General features: G+C 63.1%; 1 protein-coding gene across 3 annotated transcripts in view; it reads right to left on the reverse strand.

The window, feature by feature from the left end:
• ZNF385C (zinc finger protein 385C) overlaps positions 1-16,439 on the reverse strand; it is an 81,259-nt gene extending 64,820 nt beyond the window's left edge. For 2 of the 3 annotated variants that reach the window (XM_063354820.1, XM_063354819.1), the window contains exon 1: positions 16,364-16,439. In XM_063354820.1, the coding sequence (XP_063210890.1) occupies positions 16,364-16,400 (37 nt within the window). In that variant the 5' untranslated portion in view covers positions 16,401-16,439. Of the gene's footprint in view, positions 1-4,917; positions 5,031-16,363 lie in introns of those variants that run through there. The other variant, XM_063354821.1, reaches the window with a different exon arrangement.
• Between the last annotated feature and the right edge of the window lie 7,078 nt (positions 16,440-23,517).

Consider the following 23,517-nt stretch of genomic DNA (forward strand, 5'->3'; position numbering starts at 1 on the left):
TGCTGAGGGCTCCGGAGCTGGACACAGTACCCCAGGTGGGGTCTCTCCCGAGCGGAGCAGAGGGGCAGCATCCCCCCGCTTGCCCCGCTGCCCACGCTGCTGGGGATGCAGCCCTGGATGAGGTTGGCTTTCTGGGCTGCCAGCGCGCGTTGCCGGCTCTTGTTGAGCTTCTTCGTCCACCAGCAGCCCCAAGTCCTTCTCCTCAGGGCTGCTCTCACCAGGACCCCGCGGGAGCCACCACTGCCGTCCCCCTGGGGGCTGCGGGACCGTCGGTCCCTCCACAGCCTTCGGTCCCCGCTTAGGGCAGCACGGAGGGGACACGGCCAAGCCGGCAGCACGGAGGGGACACGGCCGAGCCGGCAGCGCCAGCGGGAAGGACGGGGCTGAGCAAGGCAGAACGCAAAGGCAGCGGAGCCGCGGGGAGGAGAGGAGCCCCAACCTGGGGCTCCGAAACCGTCCCTAGCAGCACTTCTGTCCCCGCCCCGGCCTCACACCTGGGCGAGAGGGACCACAGCCAGCGCCTGCCGCCCTCAGATCAAGCCGTGGCAACGCCGCCATCCGCATCCTGCTTTTCCAACCTTTTATTTGTCTATAGAAATTTCGATTTGTTTATCGAAGGACCAGGCTGAGCCAGCCCGGCCGTTCCCCCCACCGCTGGCTCCCCCCTGACCTGAGCCGCTCGCATTAGCGGGGGGACTCTCTCATTGTCCTTTTAATTGGTTTTACTCATTTTTATTAACGGCCAGCTACCAGTTCTCCCCGTGGGTTTCACAGCTTTTGCCGGCAGCTCCGTGGCCCCGGGGTGCGTGGCCTGGCCGCCCCGAGGGGGCTCGGATGCTGCACCAGGGGCACAGGACCACGTGCGCGCCCCCACGCAGCCACCCTTCGGGGCTTTGTCTCAGCCAGGGAACGGCGTTTGTGTGGATCTGGAAGGATTATTGAACCCTCCAGCCATGGCAAAACCTCACAGGTGTCGGAAGGGCTCTGCCCCGGGGAGAAACGCAGAGACATTCCCGGGCTGCCGGGAAAGATGGGACGGGATGTGGGGGCACTTTGGGTCCTGCCATTCAGGAAGCCCCTAAAGCCTCCAGCCTGCCCAAGGTGGTCCCACAGCCCGGGGGAGGCACGGCACGCCAGAGCCCCCCCAGCCTGGTGGCAGCGAGGACCAGGAGGTGCCACCGAGGGGCTCCCCGAGAGCAACGGGGCACAAGGGTCCGGTCAGCGCTGCGCGAGCCGGGGCTGCGCCGCAGGAGCCCCGGCCTTCAGCCTCGGCTCGCCTCTTCCAACGCTGACTTGTCTGTGAACCCCGGGAAGCTGTCACGGACAGGCAGGGAAATTAAACGGGACAGATGATAATTAATTGTCCATGTCTTTCAGCGTCTCCTGGATATGGACTAATGAATTTATACGTTACTCGCTGGCTAGAGGACAGAAGGAAGAGGAAAAGAGTTTTCCAGCTCGGGTTTAATCAGTCCAGTGATAAGTTCAGTGAATTAGTCACCTCCTCTCTGCACGCTGTTTTGGCTTCAGCGGTTATCTCCGGGCTCAGCAGCCCGTGGCTCCCGTGAGCCGCCTGGACTCGCTCCCTGCGTTTGCAGGATAACGATGCGGGGAGCCGCTGGCTGCGGCACGAGCATCCCCCGCTGCAGCAGAGGCCACCCGTGTCGGGAGAGAAGCACGTGTGTGTCCAATTAAACTGGGGAACCTTTGCTCCGAGGAGGCCAGAAGGCAGCACGTGTTGGCTGCCAGCGCAGGTGGCAGTGCCGATATTTATTTGGGCAGCACCATTAACGTTATTTAATGAGCTCTGGTGGGTCAGCTTTCCTGTTTGAAAGGAATTTGTAAACGGACTCATGAAAAGTTACTTGTCTCCCTGCCACGGCAAACACGTGGACACGGGCTGTGAGTAGCCGGCCCCGGGCATGCAGAGCCATGCGTGGTATGTGCCGCAGCCGGGTCGCTGCGCGGGGCAGGGGAGGCAGGTTTGTGACACACCGTGGGTCCCTTCTCAGGCTGGGCTGGCGCAGGAGGGACCGGTGATGGCACTGGGACTCACCACTCAGTGGAATTCTGCCCCTTCCCGTCCCCATGCCAGCCCCAGGTGCCCTGCGGCCGCAGCTCTGCACCACCGCCCCAAAGGGGACAAGGAGCCCGTCACCGCCCCGTGGCCAGGAGAGAGCTGGAGTGGTCCCCACAGGGTGCTGGGTGGCCACAGGAGCCTTGCTCAGCCCCGTGCAAGCCAAGGCACCGGCGCCTGCCTCCCTCCTGCGCGTCGGCACTGGGAAGGATCTCCCTCCTCTGCCGCTCACCTGCCTCCCACACCGCCCCGCACGCGTGACACCGCAGCGCTGTCACCGCCGGGGCTGCCGCGCTGTCACCGGAGGGTGCCTGACACAGCGGGGATGGTAGGGCTGGGCACAGACAGGGGGCTCACATCCACCCCCGGGGCACAGCCGACGAGCAGCACGGGAGCCGTGGCCGGAGGAGAGGCCGGTTCTTCCGCTGGGGCATTGCCAGGGGGAAGGGTGGGAGCCGCCATTCCTCCAGCCGGCCGCCGGACGCAGCCCAGTGCTTGGCGCTGCCCGCCAGCGAATTCCAGGCGACGGGAAACACGGTGGCGAGGTGGCCAGGGCAGAGACGCTTGGCAAGTCCCCCTCCCGGGATGCACGGTCGCCAGACAACGTGGACTGGCCGTGCCAAGGGTCCGGGTGTGTTCATGAGCGGGCACGGTGCCACCGGCGCAGACAGGCGCGGGGGTGGCAGCCAAGGCACGGTGCCGCAGGCGGCCTCGGGGGACGGGAACCCCAGCAGCCAGGGCTCACCGCTGCCCCCGGGGCGAGCCCTGAGAGGGGCTCCTCCTTTCGGCCCCCGCACACGTGCCCCGACGCTGGCTGCTAACCGGGAGGGGGGCCGCAGCATCGCCGAACGGAGACACGCAGCTTGCCAGCCCTGCGCCGGGCAGCGAGCCCCCGCAGCGCCCGTGCCCCACGCTCGCCCCGCGCTCGCCTGGCACTGCCCAGGCACCGACGGCGGCCACCCGGAGCCCCAGGCTCGTGGGGATGCGAGCGGAGGACAGCGGCGAAAGGCTCCTCGCTGCTGGCAGCTGGCGAGAGGTGGAGGCGTTGCTGTTATGAAAACATGCGAGGGCTGTGTCTGAAAACATTGCAAGGAGCCAGCTACATAAATAGGCCCTTTATGGCTCTTCCCTGCTCTAAGACAGGCCCTTTCACATGCGCTTGGCTCCGGCACGGGGGGGTTACTCGGCTAAAAAAGCTCTTCATGTTGGGCGCAGAGGGGGGACGGGGAGGCACCGGCACCGGGGCGGGGGCCTGAACGCGGTGCAGCAGAACCGCCTGGCCCAGCCCCACCGTGCCGGCACCCAGCGGGACGGGAGAAAAGCTGGTTTGGGGCAGGTCAGAGGACGGCAGCGATGGGGACGGGCAGGTCCAGCGCCAAGCGAGACCGATGGGCATCAGAGATGCCGGGCAGTGCCCGGCCAGGAGCATCCCCTGCCTGCCCTGGGGCATCCCTCACGGTGAGGCTGGGCTCCAGGATGGGACACCCCTGTGCCAGCCGGTCCCCTCCAGCCCAGGTGGCACGGGACCAGCAGATTAAGGCGCATCCATAACCCAATCCCACACCGTTCCACACCAAACCCAGCGAGGCCCCCGCTCCAGGCACACAGACACGATTTACAGACTCGGGGCTCCTCGCGGCTCCAAGCTCCCCGTGGCAATCACGGGCTCCACATACCGGCACCGTGCTCTGCCGCCGCCCGCAACCGACCCACAGGCTCCCTGGAAATGGGGCTGTGCTGGAGCTATTTCTGTCTGGAGGCTCCAGCACCGTGACACCCACCCGGCCCCCCCCCAGCGGGCGCTGGCAGGCGGTGTGGGTGCCAGCAGCCGTCCCCCTGCGGCTGCAAACGTGTTGACACCTGAGCAATAATCTCTCTTTCCTCACGCGAGCTGCTGCGGGGCAAACGGCAGAGCAAAGCGCACCGCGGTGCTCGGGAGAAGTTGACGGCTGGCACCCAGGCATGAGGAGGGCAAGCTGGGGGGCAACACGGGCCAGGGGATTCCCGAGCTATGGGGCAGCCCTGGCCACCCCCGTCTGCCTCCGCAGGCAGCTCTGCAGCCCCGACTCAGTCCTTTCTCTGTATTTCCAGGTCACACACTCGAGAAAGCAGCGTGGCAAATCCCGGCTCTCCGGCAGGATTTTCTGCCTGAAGGAGAAGAGCCTCTGGCTCGGGCCATGGGGGCAGGAGGCAGCTTTGCTTTCCCAAGTCCCGGGATCTCGGATCTGCCGCCACCGCGGCCACCCGACCACGGCTCCAACCCCAGCACCCCGTCCCGAGCAGGGGGTGCTCCCACCCACTGACACCCCGTGGAAAAGCAGCTCACATCCCCACACGCCGGAGCTGCGGTGCCCGTGGAAAGGGGCAGGGACTGGGACGCGGTGACTGCAGTGCTGTCATGGGACACGGGTGGCAGCTGCTCCGCTGCCACCACCTCCGCGGGGAGCACACCTCGGCGCCGCAGCAGGCGGGCGCTATTAATCAATGGTTTCGTTAGGGCGGCGTCATTAATTGAGCACCTTCGGTGGCCGGAGAGCCCAGGATGATCCATCTGGTGTCAGAAGCGGCGCGTGCAGCAGCAGCAGCGCTTTATTTCTCTCGGCCACATCTATTTAATTGTGATTACGATTCAGTTTATGCCCCCTCAGCAGCAAACGTCCCCCCAGTGTGGGAAGGCTGGTGACTAAAGCAGCGGGTGAATGATTAGTGACTCAGCGGATAATTTTGTTCATCTCGTGGCTTTTTTTAGCGCGGGGCGGACAGAGCTCGCACGGCAAACCCTCGCCCGCCACCGCTCCCACCCCCCCCCCCCCCCGGTGTCCCCGCGCCGCGTTGCCCACCTGGGGCTGGGGATCAGGCACGTTTCTCCTCCAGAAAACAGACCACGCTGCCGAGGGCTTTGGCTTTTTTCTTAATTCTCCCTTTCATTGTTTTTTTTTCCTTTATGACCTGGGAAAAGGCAAGGACAGTGCGAGAGCCCCAGTTGGTGCTGGGAGGTGCCGGGAGGTGCCGCCCCGGCAGCGCTCGCAGCGCAGTTCATGCCACGCTGGGCCGACCCGGCAGCAGCTTTTGCCAAGAGCGAAGCAATCGGCTCTTGTCTTAGTGATAACTGACGGCTGAAAACACCAGGTGCCGGCTCGAATTAACAAGCTCTTGGAGCTGGAATTCTGCTGCGAAAGAAGCCAGCGCCGGGGCAAAAGCCGCCGGAGAGAATCCACCCATGGCATCTGCAGCAGCGCGGGGGCACCGGCCCTGCCCCGGCGGTACCCGCAGCCCGAGGACCGCGCGAATGGCCACGTGCCGGCGGGCTGGGGACGGTGACAGGGACGTGTCATGAATTTCTTCTCATCTTTACAGACAGGGCAGCCGCAGCACGTCAGCCATCTGAGCGCTGAAGCCCAGCGCGGCGAGAGCCGGGTCCAGCCCTGGGTGGCTCCGTGCCCGGCGCTGCAAACCCAGCTGCTGGCGTCCCCGGGCCCCTGGGTGACCAGTGCAGGAGCAGGGGTTGAGGTCCACATCCTTGGCACCATCACCGCGCCTGCACTGATCCCCCTCCATCCCGGCTCAGCCACCCCCAGGCCCCCCGTGCCACCTCCCTGGCACAGGACCATTAGCGGGTGGTCCCTACACCAGTGCGACCAGTGCCTCCCCCGGGGAGCTGCTGGCGTTGATGGCAGACGGTCACCCAGCATCACCAGAAGCCCTCATGGGCTGGACCGACACGGCCCCAAAGCAGCTCCCGGGGGGAGGCAGCCCCAGCCTTCGGGGCGGGGGGACGATGGGGAATTGCTGCCTCCCTAAAGTGGCTTCATTCTTGCTCTCTCTCTAATGATTTCCCAGCTGCTTCCCCATTGTAGCTGATAATGGGACTTCACTCTCTATCTGGGTTTGAGAGTCGCTTGCCTTGTTCGAGCTGAAGAAAATCAATTCCCCTCTCACTCAAGCCTTTCCAAGACAGATGAACTGAAGATCGCGCCTGCCTGAGCAAAATATTTATTCAGTCTGGGAACAGATTTACTTTTGAACCTTCTATAAATACAGCTGAGGGCCCCGATTTAATCCCTTACCAGAAGACCTAATTTTATTTGTTTTAAGTTTTAAAAAAAAAAAAAAATCCTCCCTTTTCCAACGCCTTGTCAAGCAGGTGAAGAAAGGCAGAAATTTGGGCACCCGCCTCAGCAACGGGCAGAGGGCTCCGGCTGCGGGTGCCGGTGGGGAAGGGCGAGACCCCCATGCTGTGGGGTTGGGGCTCTGCGGGGGCTCCCTGCCCTTCATTACTGATTTACACCCCGTGGAAGCGCTGCCGGGGGCCAGGGCAGGCAGAGAGGGGCCAAATTCTCCCCTGAGGCGTCTTTGCCACCCTGCCTGCCCTGCCCGCACAAGGGTCCCTGTGCTGGGGACAGAGCCCACCGCCCTGCCAGCCCCGCATGGCCACTGCCCGGCCCCACGCACCACTCTCTGTAGTCCCCCAGGACCGGTGACCACTGTCCCACTGTCCTGCGGCCATGTCCCCACCGTCCCCACGAGCCCCTGGGGACCAGCCGCCCTTCGCTCCATCCGCAGCCAAAAGGGGCTATATGTGTCGTGTGCTAATTAGTATCCCAATGGGCCGGCTCTTTATTAGCGATGCCGGGGACACTTTGCCACGAGCCAGCGCCTCTCCTGTCGCCCTCCCCGCGGAGGTGACATGCCGAGCGGGGACCCTCCTCAGGACGGTGGCGTCACGGTGGCCCAGAGACCCCAGACCCCGGCGCAGGCAGCTGCCTCCATCCTCATGGGCCAGATCTCATAGAACCACCGCATGGTTTGGGTGGGAAGGGACCTTTAAAGGCCACCCAGGTCACCCTGCCATGAGCTGGGACATCGCCAACCAGACCAGGTCGCTCAGAGCCCCGTCCAACCCGGCCTGGGATGTTCCCAGGGATGGGGCATCTCCCACCTCCCTGGGCAACCTGGGCCAGGGTCTCACCAGCCTCAGCGTAAAACATTTCTTCCTTAGGTCTAGTCTAAATCTCCCCTCTTTTAGTTTAAAGCCATTACCCCTTGTCCCATCACAACAGGCCCTGCTAAAAAGTCCCTCCCCAGCTTTCCTGGAGCCCCTTTAGGGACTGGAAGGGGCTCCAAGGTCTCCCCGGAGCCTTCTCTTCCCCAGGCTGAACCCCCCCAGCTCTCTCAGCCTGTCCCCACAGCAGAGGGGCTCCAGCCCTCCCAGCATCTCCGGGGCCTCCTCCGGCCCCGCTCCAACAGCTCCGTGTCCTTCTCCTGTTGGTGCCCCAGAGCTGGAGGCAGCGCTGCAGGGGGGTCTCCCCCGAGGGGAGCAGAGGGGCAGAATCCCCCCCCTCGCCCTGCTGCCCACGCTGCTGGGGATGCAGCCCAGGCTGCGATTGGCTTTCTGGGCTGCCAGCGCACGTTGGCAGCTCACGTTGAGCTTTTCACCCCCCCGGCACCCCCAAGTCCTTCTTGGCAGGGAAGGACCTGCTGCCAGAGCTCACCTCGGTGCTTCCTTGGCCGCCGCTGCCCGCTGACCGCACGGAGCAGCGGGGGCACTGCCGCAGCACACGGAGGTGCAGGTGGCTGCCAGGTCCCTGTAAATCCCCTGGGACTCACCCGCTGCCCAAGTCGGCACCCACCCTGCCCCGCCAGCCCCCAGCGCCGCCCGCCCGCCCCCCCGCTAACGGAGCAGCACAAATAACCTCCGCTCCGCGGCTGGCCGGGGACGCGAGACACCGCCGCGGATTAAAACGCTGGGGTGCCCGTCCCAGGTCCCTGCCCGAGCTCCACAGCCAGGGGACGAGCCGCCTGACCCCCGGCTTGGACGGGGGGTCGCTGTGTTCCCATTGAAAGGCCGCCTGCCAACTCCCCATCCCGCGGAAGGCTCCCCCGAAGGCACGGTGCGCCCTACAACACCGCGACCGGCTCACTCATTTGACACACTTATTAAATTGCTATTATGCCTGTTTGCTAATTACCTCCTCCGGAAACCGGAGAGGACAGAAATTTGACATTGAGCCGTGACAACCCGCAGCCCGACTGCCGGCTGGGTCCGGGGTGCCCAGCGGGGGCTGAGGGGGCGAGCAGGGGGCTGGAATCGCGGCGGCTGCTGGAGCATCCCTCCCTGCCCCGCCAGCCGCTGCCCCGCGCCCGTGGGACGGGGACCGGTGTGTCCCCAGGAGCCCTGGTGAAGCCCAGCACCGCGTCCCGGGGAGCCAGAGCTGCCCTCCCCGCACCCTGCGCTGCCGGAGCACGGATTAAATCCGGGAGCGCTTTAATCCTCTCAAGCCCTTTCGTAACAGCGCTCAAAAATAAGCCTGGAGAGTTCCTAATACTTCTTGAAAATTTGGAGTTGGGATATTTATAGGCTCTGCCCTTGCGTGCGACGAAGCGCACTCGGGAGGGCTCAGCTGCAGGGTGGGGGGGATTCGCTGCCGGCTCCCAGGGTCCCCCCCCGATCCTGCCCGGAGGCCGCTCTGTGCCGCTCCCTCGTCTCCCGCCGGCTCGGGAACAAGCTTCCCTTGTTTGGGATTTTTATTTTTTTTTCCCCTAAAAACATTTGAGGGCTCCTGAGAAGGAACTCCGGCCCCCGGCGCACAGTCGGGCTCTGTGCTGAGATGCCTCCGGCGCTTGAAACGAACGCGAAGCCGCGGCGCTGCCGACCAAGACAAACAGCGCGGGGGCCTGTGTCCCTGCGGCGCACGCGTTCCCGGGGAGCACGAGGGCAGGGCGAGGTGAGCAGGTGACGAACGGCGACGGGAAAAGTGACACGTCAAAAATAAAAAACTAACTCCAGCCTGGAGGAGCCCAGCCCCGCCTGGGCCGCGCTTGTTTCTCTTCCCGATAAACAACAGACCCTCGGCTTCGCTCTCCAGGGACGGGACATGAGGTTCCCTCCCCAGGGACCGGCCCGGCCCCCATCGGCATCTCCTCCACCAGGCTCGGCATGAGGATGAAGAGCTGGAAAGGTCCTGGAGAACCGATTCCCCTCCAGAGGTGGGTTGGATCCTGCTGGGGGACGAGGTCTCTCACCGGCTGCTTCGGTGACGAGCGGCACTTGGGCATCCCAGCCCTGCCAGAGGCACGCTGTTGGGCAGGGCTGGCATTGTCCCCAGCAGGGACAGGACATCGCGTCCTCCGGGCCAGCCCTGACGCCTCTATCTATCCCAGAGCAGGGTTCATGGTTTGAAAAATATTAATTCTCCGCCGCCATTCTTCTTATTTATATCTTCGTGGCTTGCAGATTAAACGAGGAGCACGCAGCCGATGGTGCTGGGTGCGGGAGCGGCACAAACCTTCGGTGGTGGGAATTCTTGCCGAAGAGCCGTACCCACGGATTACTGCCCGGCCTCCCCGGGCGTCCTGCGGGGAACCAAACGCCAAAGCTCTGCGCAACGTCAGGTGCCAGAAATTACCCACGTCCACAAAATCCCACAGGAGCTGCTGGATCAGGGCCACCGAGAAACGTCTGCGTGGTCCGACCCCGTCCCCAGGCGCGGCGGAGCAGAGGGGCTGTTCAGTGTCCCTGTGCCTTGAGGACGGTCACACAGAGCCGGGTCACTCCTGCCCTTTGTCGGGGGGCTGCTGCCGTCCCCCCGTGAGCAGCAGAGCCCGCGCGGGGCCGGCGGGATGGTGACGGGCAGAGCAGCCAGGCGAGGGACAAGGGACCAGCTCCCCGCACGTGTCCCTCCTTCATGGGGACGGACCCGGCTGCTGGCAGGAGGCTCCTGCTCCGCTCGCCAGCGTTCCCTCCACGGCGCTTGCGGTGAGCCGTGACAGCCCACGGGCTGCCGGCCAGGCACACGGACACCCTGGGAAACCAGCCCCTCTGATGGCTGTGGCACCGGGGCAGGGTCCCGCCGCCGCCACCACCCTGCGGAACTGCCGCTGCCCGGAGCGGAGAGAGCTTGAAGTGTTTGAGAGCAGAAATCCCTCTGGGCGCTGCGGGGTGGATGGACGCCCAGGAGGACGAGGCCAAGGCCTCTCAGCTCCATCCCTCTCTAGCTGGCCGGGGGGCTGGCGTCCCTCCCTGAGGTCTGGTTCCAGTAACCACCACTGGTGGCCATTTGCAGCTCTGCCACCCCGGTCCTGGTCTCAGCGGGGAGCTGCGGGATGGCCGGGGCAGCATGCTCCTACGTCTCTCCTGCTCCAGCAGATAAAGGAAAGAAATAACCCCAAAAAGCCCTTGGCTCATTGCCGCACAGTTTCACGAAGCGGTGACGCGCTGCTGCGGTGCTTCGTCCGGTTCAAAGGCAGGGGAGGGCTCCGAGAGGGAGGTGAAGGGAAGGTGAGAAGCAGCCTCTGATCTTAACGCTGGCAAAACCCTCCCCGCATTCAACAGCTCCTTCACCCCCCGCCGACGCGGAGCAAGAGCCAGCGACCAGACGTCAGAGCCAGAAATACCCAAACTGGAAACGCGGCGCTAGGTTCAGCCTGGCCAGGCAGCGGCCGGTGGCATCTGCCCCGCAGCGCTTCACCAGCCCGCATCCCCCCGGAGATGCCCCATCCCATCCCATCCCCTGCCCCTTGGGTTGGGGGCAGAGGAGTCGGCAGAGCTGGCTCTGCCAGCCCAGATGGAGCCACAGCCAAGCCACAAACCCCTCAGTTCTTGTCCTTTATCCTTCCCAGCTCCCCGGGTCCTCCTCAACCTGTGGGTACTGTGTGACCCCCATGTCCCTGGAGATGCACCATGTTGGGCTGGGAGCCGGAGAACCAGCCTGCAGCGAGCGGGTCTGGGGGCCACAGGGTGTGCGTGCCACACTGACACAGAATCCCAGAATCCCAGCCTGGCCGGGGTTGGAAGGGCCCTCTGGAGATCACCCCCTCCAACCCCCGGCCAGAGCAGGGTCACCCAGAGCAGGTGGCACAGGAACGCGGCCAGGCGGGGTTGGAATGTCTCCAGAGACGGAGACTCCCCCACCTCTCTGGGCAGCCTGTGCCAGGGCTCTGCCACCCTCACAGCAAAGAAGTTCCTCCTCCTGTTGAGATGGAACTTCCCAGGGGCAAGTTTGTGCCCGTTACCCCTTGTCCTGTCCCCGGGCACCACTGAGAAGAGCCTGGCCCCATCCTCCTGACACCCCCCTTGAAGTATTTATCAGCGTTGATAAGATCCCCCCTCAGTCATCTTTTTTCCAGGCTGAAGAGACCCAAATCCCTCAGCCTTTCTCCATCAGAGAGGTGTTCCAGTCCCCACACAGGGACCATAGCCGGCGCCGCGTGGGCTCCCACCGGACCACCAGGTCCATGATGGGAGGAAAACCACCCCAGTGCGGGGATTGGTTCGGATGGAGCAGAGTTCCTGGAGCAAGACGGCAGCAGGAGCCACGAAGGACGTTGGCAAAGGACCCTTGTGGTGGCCAGATCCCAGCAGCCCCCATCCCACGGGCACCTCCCCTCCATGGGGCAAAGCATCCCTGCGCCCAGCCCACAGCCCCCGCAGTGGGAAACAACAGCCTGGCCCCAGGGCCAAACCCACATGGATTTAATTCCTGCTGGATCAAACCCGCTGGCCAAAGGAGCCTGGTGGCTCGCCGCAGGAGGTGGCACGGGGCACCCTGCCTCCCCGGCACCCCGGCACCCGCAGCAGCTCCCGTCTTCAGGCAGATCCGGGCACGGATTAGGACTTAACCTCGAAATGTTTCCCTTGCAATTTCCAAGTGATCTTTCTTATCAACTAATTAAAAAATTTCCATAATTAGGCCAGGGGAAAATCATGACTCGGGAATGTTCCCGTTTCAAAGCAGCACAGCTCTGTTCTGTGGGGAGGGCTCGGAGCCCCCAGCGGAGCCAGGCTCCCCCCATCCGCGCAGGGGCTCAGCCCAGGGTCGCCCCATTTGGGCTCCGCAGCCCCTGGAGCATCAAACCCCGCAGGGAAGGGCCGGCCGCGTGCTCAGCGCTGGGGGTCCCCACGCTGCTCCCCATGGAGCCCACGCGTGTGGGCAGCACCTCTCGGGGCCCCGCCGGAGGCCCGGGTGCCGCCGCCGGCCCCTCACCCTGGCACCCGGCCGGGAATTCATTCTGGGGAAAAGGCTGTTTATGTCGCAGCGGGGGGGGGGGAAAAGTGGTGGGTTTTCTATTTTTTAAAAAAAAATCCAACCATAAATGGCCCTCTAAAAGCCCGGGGGATGCTTCCCTGCCTTCAGACCCTGCCTTCGGCACCTGCGGGTCCTTGGGGGAGCCCCCCCTCTGCCCCACAGCTCTGCAGGGCAAAGACCCCCCCCTGCAGCCCCGCGGTGCTGAGCCCCCGTCCCCTGCCCACGCCGGGGGGCATGAGCCCGACCGGCCCCCTCGCCACGGCCAGCCCCAGCCAGCCCCTCAGCCACCGGAGAACACGGTGACACCCCGAAGGACCGAACCCCGCACCCGTGGCATCCCTGGGGAGCCTCGAGCCAGCTTTCCGTAGGACACAGGACCCTCGCGGGGCACGTCCCGCGCCCCCCAAGGGGCTCAGGGCTCCTTAAACAGGCGGGTTCCCTTTTTTTACGACTTGCAAGTAAATTGTTGTGGTTCTAATAAAAACCGAGCGCCTGTTAGCGTGTAGCCGCAGACTGGGTTTCCTTGAGAGCGCAGATATAATTCTTGACAGGGGCTTCCTGGCACAGAAATTATGACGCTATTTTGGAGGCAATCTCAGAACATCAGGCTAAGAAACAGCCTTTGTACATCACAATATTGTTTCTAAATTGACAAATAGACCCTCGTGGGCTTCATTACTCTGCTCCGGGCACGCATTTTTGCATTTTTATTTTCCCTAGGAATGATTAAAAGGGCTGCAGAACTGTGGGCTCTGGGTTGGGAAAATTCAAACACCAAGCCCCGATCGAGCCGAGGAACAAAACAAGTAGCTTGATGGGACGCGGAGCCCGGAGAGGGGCTCTCTCTTCCCATGGTGTTTAAGTCCAGCACGCTTTGGAGACCGCCCCGTGCTTCCAGGACTGGTTTGCTCCCAGTCCTGGGAATTCGACAGTGGAAAGCAACTTGATTAACGTGTTCAGGACTCGATTGAGAGCATCAGTGCAAAGGCCCTCGTTTCTTCAATAGCAGACACACCGCGCGCTTGTAGAAATAGGTAGATTTCTCGTCCCTGCCTATGGCAGGGGGTTGGACCTTGATGACCTTTAAGGTCCCTTCCAACCTAAACCGTTCTACGATTCTCTGATCTCACCAGAAATGCCAGATAGAAGCCAAAGCGAGGGGAAGACCTCCAGAAATGTACCCAAATAACGGTCCCAAGACAGGGGTTCCCTTACCAGCCACCAGCTGATGTTCAAGGACGCTGGGGCAATGCTTGAGGGGTACGTTGGGGTTGGAACCGGGTGAGCTCCTGGTGCCGTGACATCGCTCCAGGCTCCGCTCGGCAACAGCCGATCCCTGGGGATAAACACCAGGAGGGTGCAGGCAGGATGGGTCCCTGTCCCCATCATCCACGGGAGCCTCGTCCCGTGCCACGCCGGGCGGTACGGCGGGCAGCCGATGGCACCCACAGCCACAAGGCACCGAGAGAGCACAACCCGGCGGGGAGCACCGCGGGCGGGCGGGGGTCTCCACGGTTTCGGGTGCGACGTCGCCGTGCAGCCGGTTGAGTTTTGCGCCTCAGGTGCTGCGGTATTTATACTCTTTTCCTGCCAGCAAAAATAGACTCGGCACGTCTGAGCTGGGTGTCTCGGCTCTTTGTGCTGAGGGAGACGGGAGCAGCGGGAGGCGAGGGATGGAAAGGCAGCCCCGACCCCTGTCTCCGGCAGCGCACGCTCCATCGGGATGGCAGCTCCTCGCACGCATTCACCGCCGGGCTTTGCCGAGCGGCCGGACCCCTGACCCTAACCCACGGCGGCCGGGACGCACGTCCTGCACATCCCACACAGTCCTGCGACGGGGACAAGGCCCTGAGGTCACAAGCCACCAGCCCCAACAAACATTTCTTATTCTTGGGATTATTAAACCACACCAAAGCTGGCGCTTTCATCAAGGCAGAGCATCACCCGAGCAGCCAGCGGCGTGAGCCGCTGGCTCCAGGGACCGAGGGCGATGCGGGAGCCCAGGGATGCTCGTGCACAAGGCGCACAGCGGGAAGTCACAGCTCGGCGTTGATGTCACCCCCCTCCGATAACACACAGCAACGCTCCCCGCGTTTACAGACGCAGCTCCGGGTTTGGGATTACACCAGTCTTTTTTTTTTTTTTTTTTTTTTAATGCACACGGCAGATTACAGAGCAAGCAAGAAACCCCGCAGCACCCGTTATCACCAGCCCGACTCTGAACTCTACGCGTGGCAGGAGAGTTTCTCATCGGCAGAGTCACGGCGGCAGCTACTGAGGGACCGGAGTAGTTCCTCCCACCCCCACCGAGCCGCTTCAGCCAAGTGACAAACATCACTCGGAGAAGCTGACACCGGGCTGGATGCTCCATCAGAAAACACCTGCAGCCACTTCAAACAACAACACAAAAAAAAAAAACCAAAAAAAAGTCACCAATTTGACTGGCGCTGGCTGCAGAAAGTCCTGGCCAGGCTGGCAGCCGGGGATGGAGCCTCGCTTATTTGCGGAGTGTCACGTCCAGCGGCTCCGCTCATCGATGCTATTTCCAGGCACCGTGCCCCACATGCAGACACAGCAGCTTACACAAAACTGCTCCCCGTTCAGACGCCCCGGATAAGGACGGGGGTGAAGGCGGTTTCTGCGCAGCGTGAGGCCAGCTCCCACCTCTCGTTTTCGCTGGACGCTGCTGCCGTGCTCCACTCGGGCCGGGCGGTGCTGCCAACGTGCCCGGGACCCGCGGACACATCCAGCCCCCGCAGGAGCAGGCGGCTCCAGCAGCGGGGTGGGAACAGAGCGGTGCCGATCCCCTTCCCAGCGCTGAACTAACCCAGGAGCCCTGTACGCCTCCAGGAGTGCAGAAGCTGGGCCCTACAATCCCTTACCTCAGGCAGAATCCCCTCCTGTATTTAAGATGCACTTTTAAGCTTTTCTCTAAAATATAAAGCAGCCACACGTGCCGGGGAGAGCCGGGAGTTCGGATTCTGTGCAAGAAGCTGTTTTCCCACACGCACATCCAGTGCGATCAGCACCGCCAGCCCCACCGAGGGCGGGCGCAGGCACGTCCCGACTCCCCGGGACCCGCCGGCTTCGCTCCGGGGCGGAGGAGCCCCACCACACCCCACGCACACCTCATCAAAAGCTGCAGCTATAACTCCCTGCTGCTTCAAGCTAATAGCGAAGGATATTGATAAAAGCCGAGGAGAGAGCGGGGGATCCTCCAGACGCGGATGCTCCTCCTGCATCCAAGGTCTCTCCCGCTCGGGGGCTGCTCTGCAGGCGCGAGCCTGGGCGGGAGGACCACGCTCTGCCCCGGCTGCAGCCACCCCAGACACGGCGCCCGCTGCCCAAACCGCTAACAGAAAGCGCTTTTGTAAGGCTTCAGTAAAAGTCCTTTTCTTTAAAAGCCGAGTACCCCTTGTGGAGACAGCCAGAAAGCCCGGGCTCCATTTCCAACGCAAACCTCTCCGTACCTCAAGCAAAAGCAGGGACATGAGCAGCCCCGGGTACCCCGCAGCCGAGCCGTGGGACACGCAGGGTGCACCGCACACCCCGACACCCCGAGCAGCACAGCGGGGCCCACGGACACGGCCCCACCGCCTGCCCGTGGCTACAGCCCAGGTTGTGCCGCTTGCCTCGGCCACGCGCAGAGACCTTGGCCAACGCCGCCTGGGCCCAGGCGCTGCCACCAGACCCGAGCCCACCGCCCCGAGCCCACCAACAGCCCGTGGGGACTGCACGCCGCGCACCCCAATGGCGCGGGCACCTTGGCAGAGACAAGCCGGGGGCAACACCCGCCGCACACCCCCGCGGGTCCCGCCCGGCGTGGGAATGGCACGGGGGGGAAGGGGCTGCGACCGCGGCCTCGGCAAAGTTCCTCTGAAGAAGTTTCCTCCTGATCCGACACCTCCGGAGGAGCCGGGGCGGGGGGGGGGGGGGGGGGGGCGGTTGTCAACGGGACCGAGGGCTCCGCCGCCCCCCGCCCCGGTGCACGGCGCTGCGCAGCCGGGCTTCCAGGAGCCGCGGGCGAGAGCCGGGATGGAGGGGGGGGCCCGGAGCATCCTCCCGGGCAAACATCCATCCCTTCTCCCGGCTCCGCGGTGCCTCCCCAGCGTATCCTCCCCCCCCCCACCCCCCACCGCCCCGCTCCCTCCGACAACTTTGCTGCGGCCGCAACTCTCCCGGGCCGCAGCCCAGCGGGCACCGAGCACCGGCGGTGCCGGGGAACCCGGGCCGCCCCCGCCCTCCCCCCCCCCCGCCCTACCTGCCCAGCCGCCCGGCTCCGCCGCCGTCTGCAGCATCCTCCCGCCTGCTGCTCGCTCCCGGCTGGGCGAGCGCGCTCCCGGAGGAGGAGGAGGAGGAGGAGGAGGAGGAAGAGGAGGAGGAGGAGGAAAGCGGGGAGGAGGAGGAAGGGGGGGGGGGATGAAGGCAGCAGCGCGCGCCGCCGCGGTGTGCCCCCCCCCCCCGCCGCCCCCCGTACGGGGTGGGAGGGAGGAAACCGCAGCGGCGCATCCCGGTGCTGCATCCCGGGGGTGCGGGGTGGGGGGGGGGGAGCCGCCGCTCACCCCTCGGCCCGGAGCGCCCCGGGCTGGGACTGGGCTGCCGCGAACCGGGGCGGGCGGCTGAGCGGGGTTTGGGAGCGAGGGACCCCCGGGGACCCCCTGCCCGGCCGTGCCGCCGCAGCCCCCGGGCACCCCCGGGGCGGGGGGGGGACAGGGGCTCCCCAGGTCCTTCGCGGGGGGCCCGGGGGGGCAGTGAGGTGCGTGGCTGGGCACACGGAGGGGGTGACCCAGCAGGGCTGTGAGGAGGGCACCCCTGATTTGGGGGCACGGAGATGCCCGGTGCCCCCAGCAGGGTCAGGGCTCGGTCCTGCCCACCGAGTTCTCCCCTTCGTCTCTGCGGGCTGGGACGGGGCTCCCCATTCCGTAACCCCCAGCAGCGGCCAGCCCGGCTCCCCGGGAGCTCTTGGGGGAAGGACAGGCAAGGTGGCCCCCCGCAAGACAGCCCTGCCCGACCCTTCCAAACAAGCCGGAGGAGCCCCGCTGCTCCCGGAGGGGCAGGAGCGAGGGGGCCTGCAGGGAGATGCTGTTTGCTCTTCACTCGTGGTGGCCGGAGTGCCAGGCACCCGCCGGGCAAAGGCTCCTTTGCTGACATACAGCTGGCTTGTGCTAACATCAACCTAACATCAACATTTTTTTTTTTTTTTTGAGGGCAAAAGCATGTGTTTTCCTATCGTGGTCATTGTTATTCATATTTTAGCGGCTCCCAGAACCTTTAAGCGGGGCCACACGGTGTTGACACAGAAAAGCAGATATAAAAAAGACCCACTCCCCGCCCCAAGGAACATAATGTCTAGACGCGTTATATAAGCACATTTTGCCCTCCTCCAGGACGTTTTCCAGAGGATCTCAAAGCACTTTGCAAAACTGCTAATAATTAAGCTTTGCAGCCCGGACAGGAGGGAATTGCTCCGCGCTCCGGCGCTCTCTGGCCAAGAGCCCTCTCCTCCGGAGCAGATGCACTCAAGGGTTCTCTGCTCCGGGAGCTCTTGCCCGCTTGCTGCTTAGCCTCCACTAAAAAGTGGAATTGATGCCAAGATGAAGAAGTCCGATCAGCCCCGGGAAGTGGCCGGGAAGGGGTGGAGGCTGCTGGAAGCGAGGGCAGACCATGCGCTGCCCTCAGCCCCTCTGAGCCCCCCGGGGAACTACGGCTGCAGGAGGGCTCGAGGGCCTCCCGCCACTACCAGGGAGCGGAGAGACGGGGCTTTGAGCCCCGCTCCAGCCCAGAGAAGCTGTGGCTGCCCCATCCCTGGAGGGGTTCAAGCCCAGGTTGGACGGGGCTTGGAGCAACCTGAGCTGGTGGGAGGTGTCCCTGCCCAGGGCAGGGGGTGGCACTGGGTGGTCTTTAAGGTCCCTTCCAACCCAAACCAGTCTGTGATTCTATTTGTAGGTCCGTAGATCTCAGAATGCGAGCAGATGGCCCAGCAGCACTGGGTTACGCCTCTCCACACCAAGAGCCCCCTTCCTCGCTGCCACCGGAGCCAGGGTTGGGTCCCGAGGATCAGCAGCTGTTTAAGAATCCTTTCTCCAAAGCTTTGGTGCATTTATTTGCTGTGCCATCTGATTTTCACAACGTAGGGTGTTTGGTTTTTTTTTCCCCTCCCTATAAATAATTACAGGCACTCTAATGGATCTCAAACCTTGCATTACCTTAGCTGTCAGGAGCCTGACGATTACGGTGTAGCCTTCCTCCCCACGCAGGCAGAGACAGGGCTGCAGCTCCTCCACAGGCTTTTTTCGTTCCCATTAACCCTTACAGCCTCATCCTGCCCCCACCACTCTACAGGAAAGGGGGCCACACTCCCTCCTTCCAGATGTGGGAACCGGGAAGCGCAGGGATGAGGGCTCTCATCCAGTCCACATCTCCTGGCGTTCCAGCACTGGGGAGCACACGGATGAGTTGTTCCCCCTCCTCAGTAACTGCTGGCTTCCCGGAGGCAGCCATTCACGTCGCTCACAGTCTAATACAATATCCCTCTTGCCGTCTTTCCCATCTCCTGAAGTTTTTCGGAGTATCTCTCTCAAACCTGCACGCAGGGAGTTTTTAATTAAACTAAACTTTCACGCCCATTCTGTCCCTGTGAAGGGACCGAGACGGCGACACTTTGCTGTGTCAAAAAGATGAGCGAGAATGCCGGGCAAGAGGGAGGAGGGAGCCGTTCCCACCGGAGCGCGGGGTCGGATCCCATCAGCTCATGCCCTTGGGGACCCCCGGATCTGCACCCGCCCAGAGGAGCCCGGCTCTGCTGGGTGCTGGCTGCCCACCACGCAAACACGCTTCTGGTGGTTAAATTCCTCATGAAAATGTGCTCACTAAAGCTAATATCACGATCGTCTTTATTTATTGCAACCCTGCCCAGCCCTGTCTCGCTCCCGCACGGACACAGCCTCAGCTGCCTCAAAACCAGCTCTCGCGGGCTGGGACTGAACTTCTGCTCCCCTCCAGAAGCCTGGCGAGATCAATTAGCGCCGGCTGATCCTCCCGGAGACGCCTCTTGCCTTGCGCTTAGTTCAGCTTCTCCCCGAGATATCGTTTGCGCCGAGGCCGGCGGAGACTCGTCGCCCTTCAACCTCTTCGCCTGCTGCTGCTGCTGTTCCTGAAAACGAAGACGAATCTCTAAACAAAGAGAAGGTCGTCTCCAGCTGCGCCCCACCGAAAGGCTGCGGGACGGATGAGCAAGAAGGAACAGCACCTCCGAATCCTCCATCTCCCCACAGACACTCCTAGAGGTTCTCCCCCGCGCCCACCCCATGCTCATTTCTTTATAGTGGCTTTTTTGCATTCGAAAGAGAAGGAACCAGCCCACGGGGAAGGGGCACCCCTCGGGGCTGACGCTCCACCTCTCCCCGGCTTTGCGGAGCAGCTCTGCCTGCGGTAAAGGAGGAGTTTTACAATTAACCCAACCATCTACATCCTCGCCGCAGCGAGGGACCTGGCGTACCGGCCCCCAGCAGCTCCGAGCGTCTCCCCACGCAGCCCCCGGGGGGGGGAGGAGGACGACCCCTCCTGCAGCACCCACCAGGGTCCCGCCGGTCCCCCGTGGTGCTGCGAGCTCTCACCCCCATCCCCAGGCCTGCACCAGCCAGAGCCTCCCCCTGCCCGCGTTTCTGGGCGCTGCGGCTGATGGGGGACGGGGGACGCACCGCAGGAACCCAGCCAGGGTCCCGCAGCCCCGGGGCGGCTCGGCCCCAGCATCACTTTCCAGGAAGCCTCGCTGGCCCCGCGGCCGCTGCGCTGAGCCATGCCAAGCTGCTCCGGCAGCTGCCGGGGCCGTTCAGCAGCTGTTAAGCCTATAATTGCTCATTGAGTCATAATTTTTTTTTTTTTTTTTTTGGTGAAAGCAGCACTGTCAGGGAATTAAAATCTTTTCAAAAGCCCATAAAAATTTCATAAATGTTTCAGAGCCAGAACAATGGCGGGGGTTAGCGTCTCTCCAGCCCGGAGGAGGGGGCAGGCGATGGGGGGGACAAGCAGCAAAACACCTCAACAGCCGTAAGCGGTCACAGGGACGACACCGACGAGCAGCCCCGGCCCGCGGGAGGGTGCCCTTGCCTTTGTGCCGAGGCTGCGCTGACCCTGCCCGGTCAGGATCGGTCCCCGCTCAACAGCCTGGGTGCCAGGGCCCGTCTTCGGTGGGCTCTGGGTTGTTCGTCTGAAATTGCCAGGACATGCTGCTGCCGTGGGACACGGGCACGGCAGCACCACCAGCCTCCAGCAGAGCCAGAAGCCAAGACGGGGCGAGCGAGGGCTTGAGCAACAGCAGCATCTTGGCCCCCAAGCCAAGTTAGCCAAATTAGCAGATTACCCAGCTCTGGCGACGCAGTGATGGCCCCGGCAGTCGGCGCAGACAGGGAGGGTACCGGCCAGGCAAACACCCGCGTTTGGATTCAGAGGAGCCCACGGCATCCTCAGGGGCAAAGGTTTGCACTCTGCGAGACTTATTGTGAAAACGGGATAAGTTTTTCCTCTCCTACAGCCCTTTCCGCACGAGCGCTTTGCAAAGAGCTCGTTAATTAAATCTCAGCGCTCTTCTGCCAGGTAAGGCCGCTACCAGCAGCGCTCCAGGGCGTGTGGTTTGAAGACCGACCCCTGGTCCAGCAGCACCTTCCTGTTCCTATTAAGGACAGGGTTACAGAGCGCTGGGACGGTGACCTGTCTGTGCGTCCGTCCCCACGCCCGATGGACGCCTGGCCTCCGCGGTGACGGCTGCTCTTTGCCACCAAGCTCTGGCTCTGCCAGCCCCTCACCGGGGCAGCAGGACAAGGACAGGGACCCAGCCCAGGTGCCAGAGGGGTCGGTCACCCCAACGCCCGCGTCACTGCAAGCCTTGCAAGGCTTGGGGCGGGGAGGGGGGGGTCAGGTTGGGAGTAAAGGGAGGGTGAAACCCCAAAGCCACCACGGGGCACATCAGAGTCTCAGGCACAAAAGATGCCTGACCTGAGCCTGCAAAGCCTGCGACCAAGAGCGTCCCAGCAAAACCTTTGGAAGCCAAAAGGCAGCAAACGGAGCGCAGCGTCCAGCAGGGAAGTGCCAGGGAGCTGGAGTCTGTCCCTCAGCTCTGGGGAGCTGGTTTATCAATTTTGAGTGTTGGCAGCAGCTGATGCTCCGCAGCTCTGCCCATCCCGCGCCGGGGACCTGGGGTCTGTCCCTGCGGGAGCCCGGATGACCCAGCAGGGCCCTGGTCCCACAGGGAGCTCTGGAGGCTGCCCCATGGCGCGAGATGCTCCAGCCCCATGGCGGGATGGAGCCGGTGGCCACGCACGCGGTCCAGCGCCCGTCCCCGCTGCCCTGGGGCAGCTGGGAGGACCAGGGGCTGTTGCGTGACTCCAAGAAGGAGCAGCATCAGGGACAGTCGAGCCCCAGCGGGGTGTTGTGGGCGACGCTCGGTGTTTACAGGTTACCGAGGCACCGCGCGCTCCCGCCCGCAGCCCCCGCTCCGTCCCGGGTACCTGCTATTTTTAGAGCGAGCGCGGAGCTGCCTTTGATCGTCCCTCTACCAGCTTTGTAAAATATCCGGGACAGATGAGCACGTCGCGCAGCCCCCGCAGCACGGCTCCGCCATAACGCGCTTTGCAGGGCAGCGCTCGGGGATGCTGCTGCCACCGGGGACGTGTCAGGGGCAGGAACCGGAGTCGGGGGTCAGGGACCCCCCTGTCACTGGAGGTGAAACGCGTGGGGTCCCTGCGCCCCCGGCAGAGCCGGGCTGTGGGGACAGTCTGGTTTGCACCCCAGGATCCGCACAGCCGCCACCCCCCCCCGACCCCAGCACCCTGCACCCATGGGTGCTGCGGGATGGCGGGTCCCGTTTTCTACCCAGGGCACAGACACCAGATCACTGGGGCAGAGCCGGTGCTGCCAGGGGTCCAGCACGAGACAGGCTTTCTGCCCAGCCGAGCTGCCGTCCAGGCACCCAGGGGTGCAGGAGACCCCTCGCCGGGTGCAGGGGTAACAGAGGGACCCTCAACACTGCCCCCAACCCAGCACCCACCACCCCGCTCCCCCCTGGCCATTGCCGGGCATCGCTGCCGTGGCATCGGCTCCCGAAAGGCTGCCTGAGCCGAAGAGGCGCCAATAACTCATTGTCAGCGGAGAGACTTCTATTATTTTTATGGCAGTCGTTCCTCCCTCCCTGTTGTAACTTTTAATTAAAATCTACAAAAGGCAGATAACTAGTCCCTCCGCATAATTGCGGGGAGTAAATTTTATTGTATAGAAAAGTGGTTTTAATTTTTAATAGACTTATTTTTAAGGAAGAGCAACACTTTGAAGGGAGCTGTGAGCCCTGGTAACACTATCAAAGGCGAGGAGATGAACAAAGATGGGTTTATTACATGTTCCCTATAAAACTGTTTTTTTAGGGGAGTTTTGTGCTTCCTCCTAATGAGAGATGAATTGCACCGGCTTCGTTTGCTGTAGGAGGAAAATTAAAATGAAACTGATAAGAGGCCCAGCCTCTAGCTTCTGACTTACCTCCCAATTATAAATGAAAGCTCACAGGCATTCCAGAGATGGGACTTGATGTCTACATTAATTATAAATAAATTATCTACACTTAATGTTTAAATGAAATTCCAGATAAAGCTTTATATTTAGAAGAGCATTGCATCACCGCATAAATATTTATGCGAGGAGTCTGGATGAGCCGCGGCTGCTTTGGCGTGACGCGGGAATGGAGCGGGGAGCCCCGGCCGGGCGCTGGGGGGTGGGGAGCGGAGCCCACGGGACCGTCGGGGTCTCAAACCCAAACCACCGCCAGCGTTTGCAGAGGGGAGGGAGCGGGACACGCTGGGGCTGTGGGAGGCTGAGACCGGCCACATTTGGGGCAGCAGAGGGATCCCCATCTTGTGGCTGGGGCTTCCACCCATCTTCCTCCAGCCCCTGAGACCCAGAGGTCACATCCCAGTGGGAACACCAAGGGTCATGGTGCTGGAGGTGGGGAAGCCAACGTGAGCCTTGATCCCCATCTTCCTCCAGCCCCTGAGACCCAGAGGGCACATCCCAGTGGGAACACCGAGGCTCATGGTGCTGGAGGTGGGGAAGCCAACATGAGCCTTGCTCCCCATCTTCCTCCCCATCTTCCTCCAGTCTCTGAGACCCAGCGGCCACATCCCAGTGGGACTACCAAGGCTCATGGTGCCGGAGCTGGGGGAGCCAGGGGGAGCCTTGCCCCCACGGCATGGGACAGGGTGACACAGCAGAGCCCCAGGAGGGCAGCACCAGCCCCCAGAAGTACCTCAGGTCACAGCAACAGGGAACCAGCACCATAAACCCAGCAGCCCCAGCCTGGGTGGGGGCTTCATGCTGGCAGCCCCACAGACCTCTGGCTGGTGGACCACAGGGGACAGGGAGGACAGGCAC

Source organism: Chroicocephalus ridibundus, chromosome 17 (genome assembly GCF_963924245.1).
Source record: "Chroicocephalus ridibundus chromosome 17, bChrRid1.1, whole genome shotgun sequence".
NCBI lineage: Eukaryota > Metazoa > Chordata > Aves > Charadriiformes > Laridae > Chroicocephalus > Chroicocephalus ridibundus.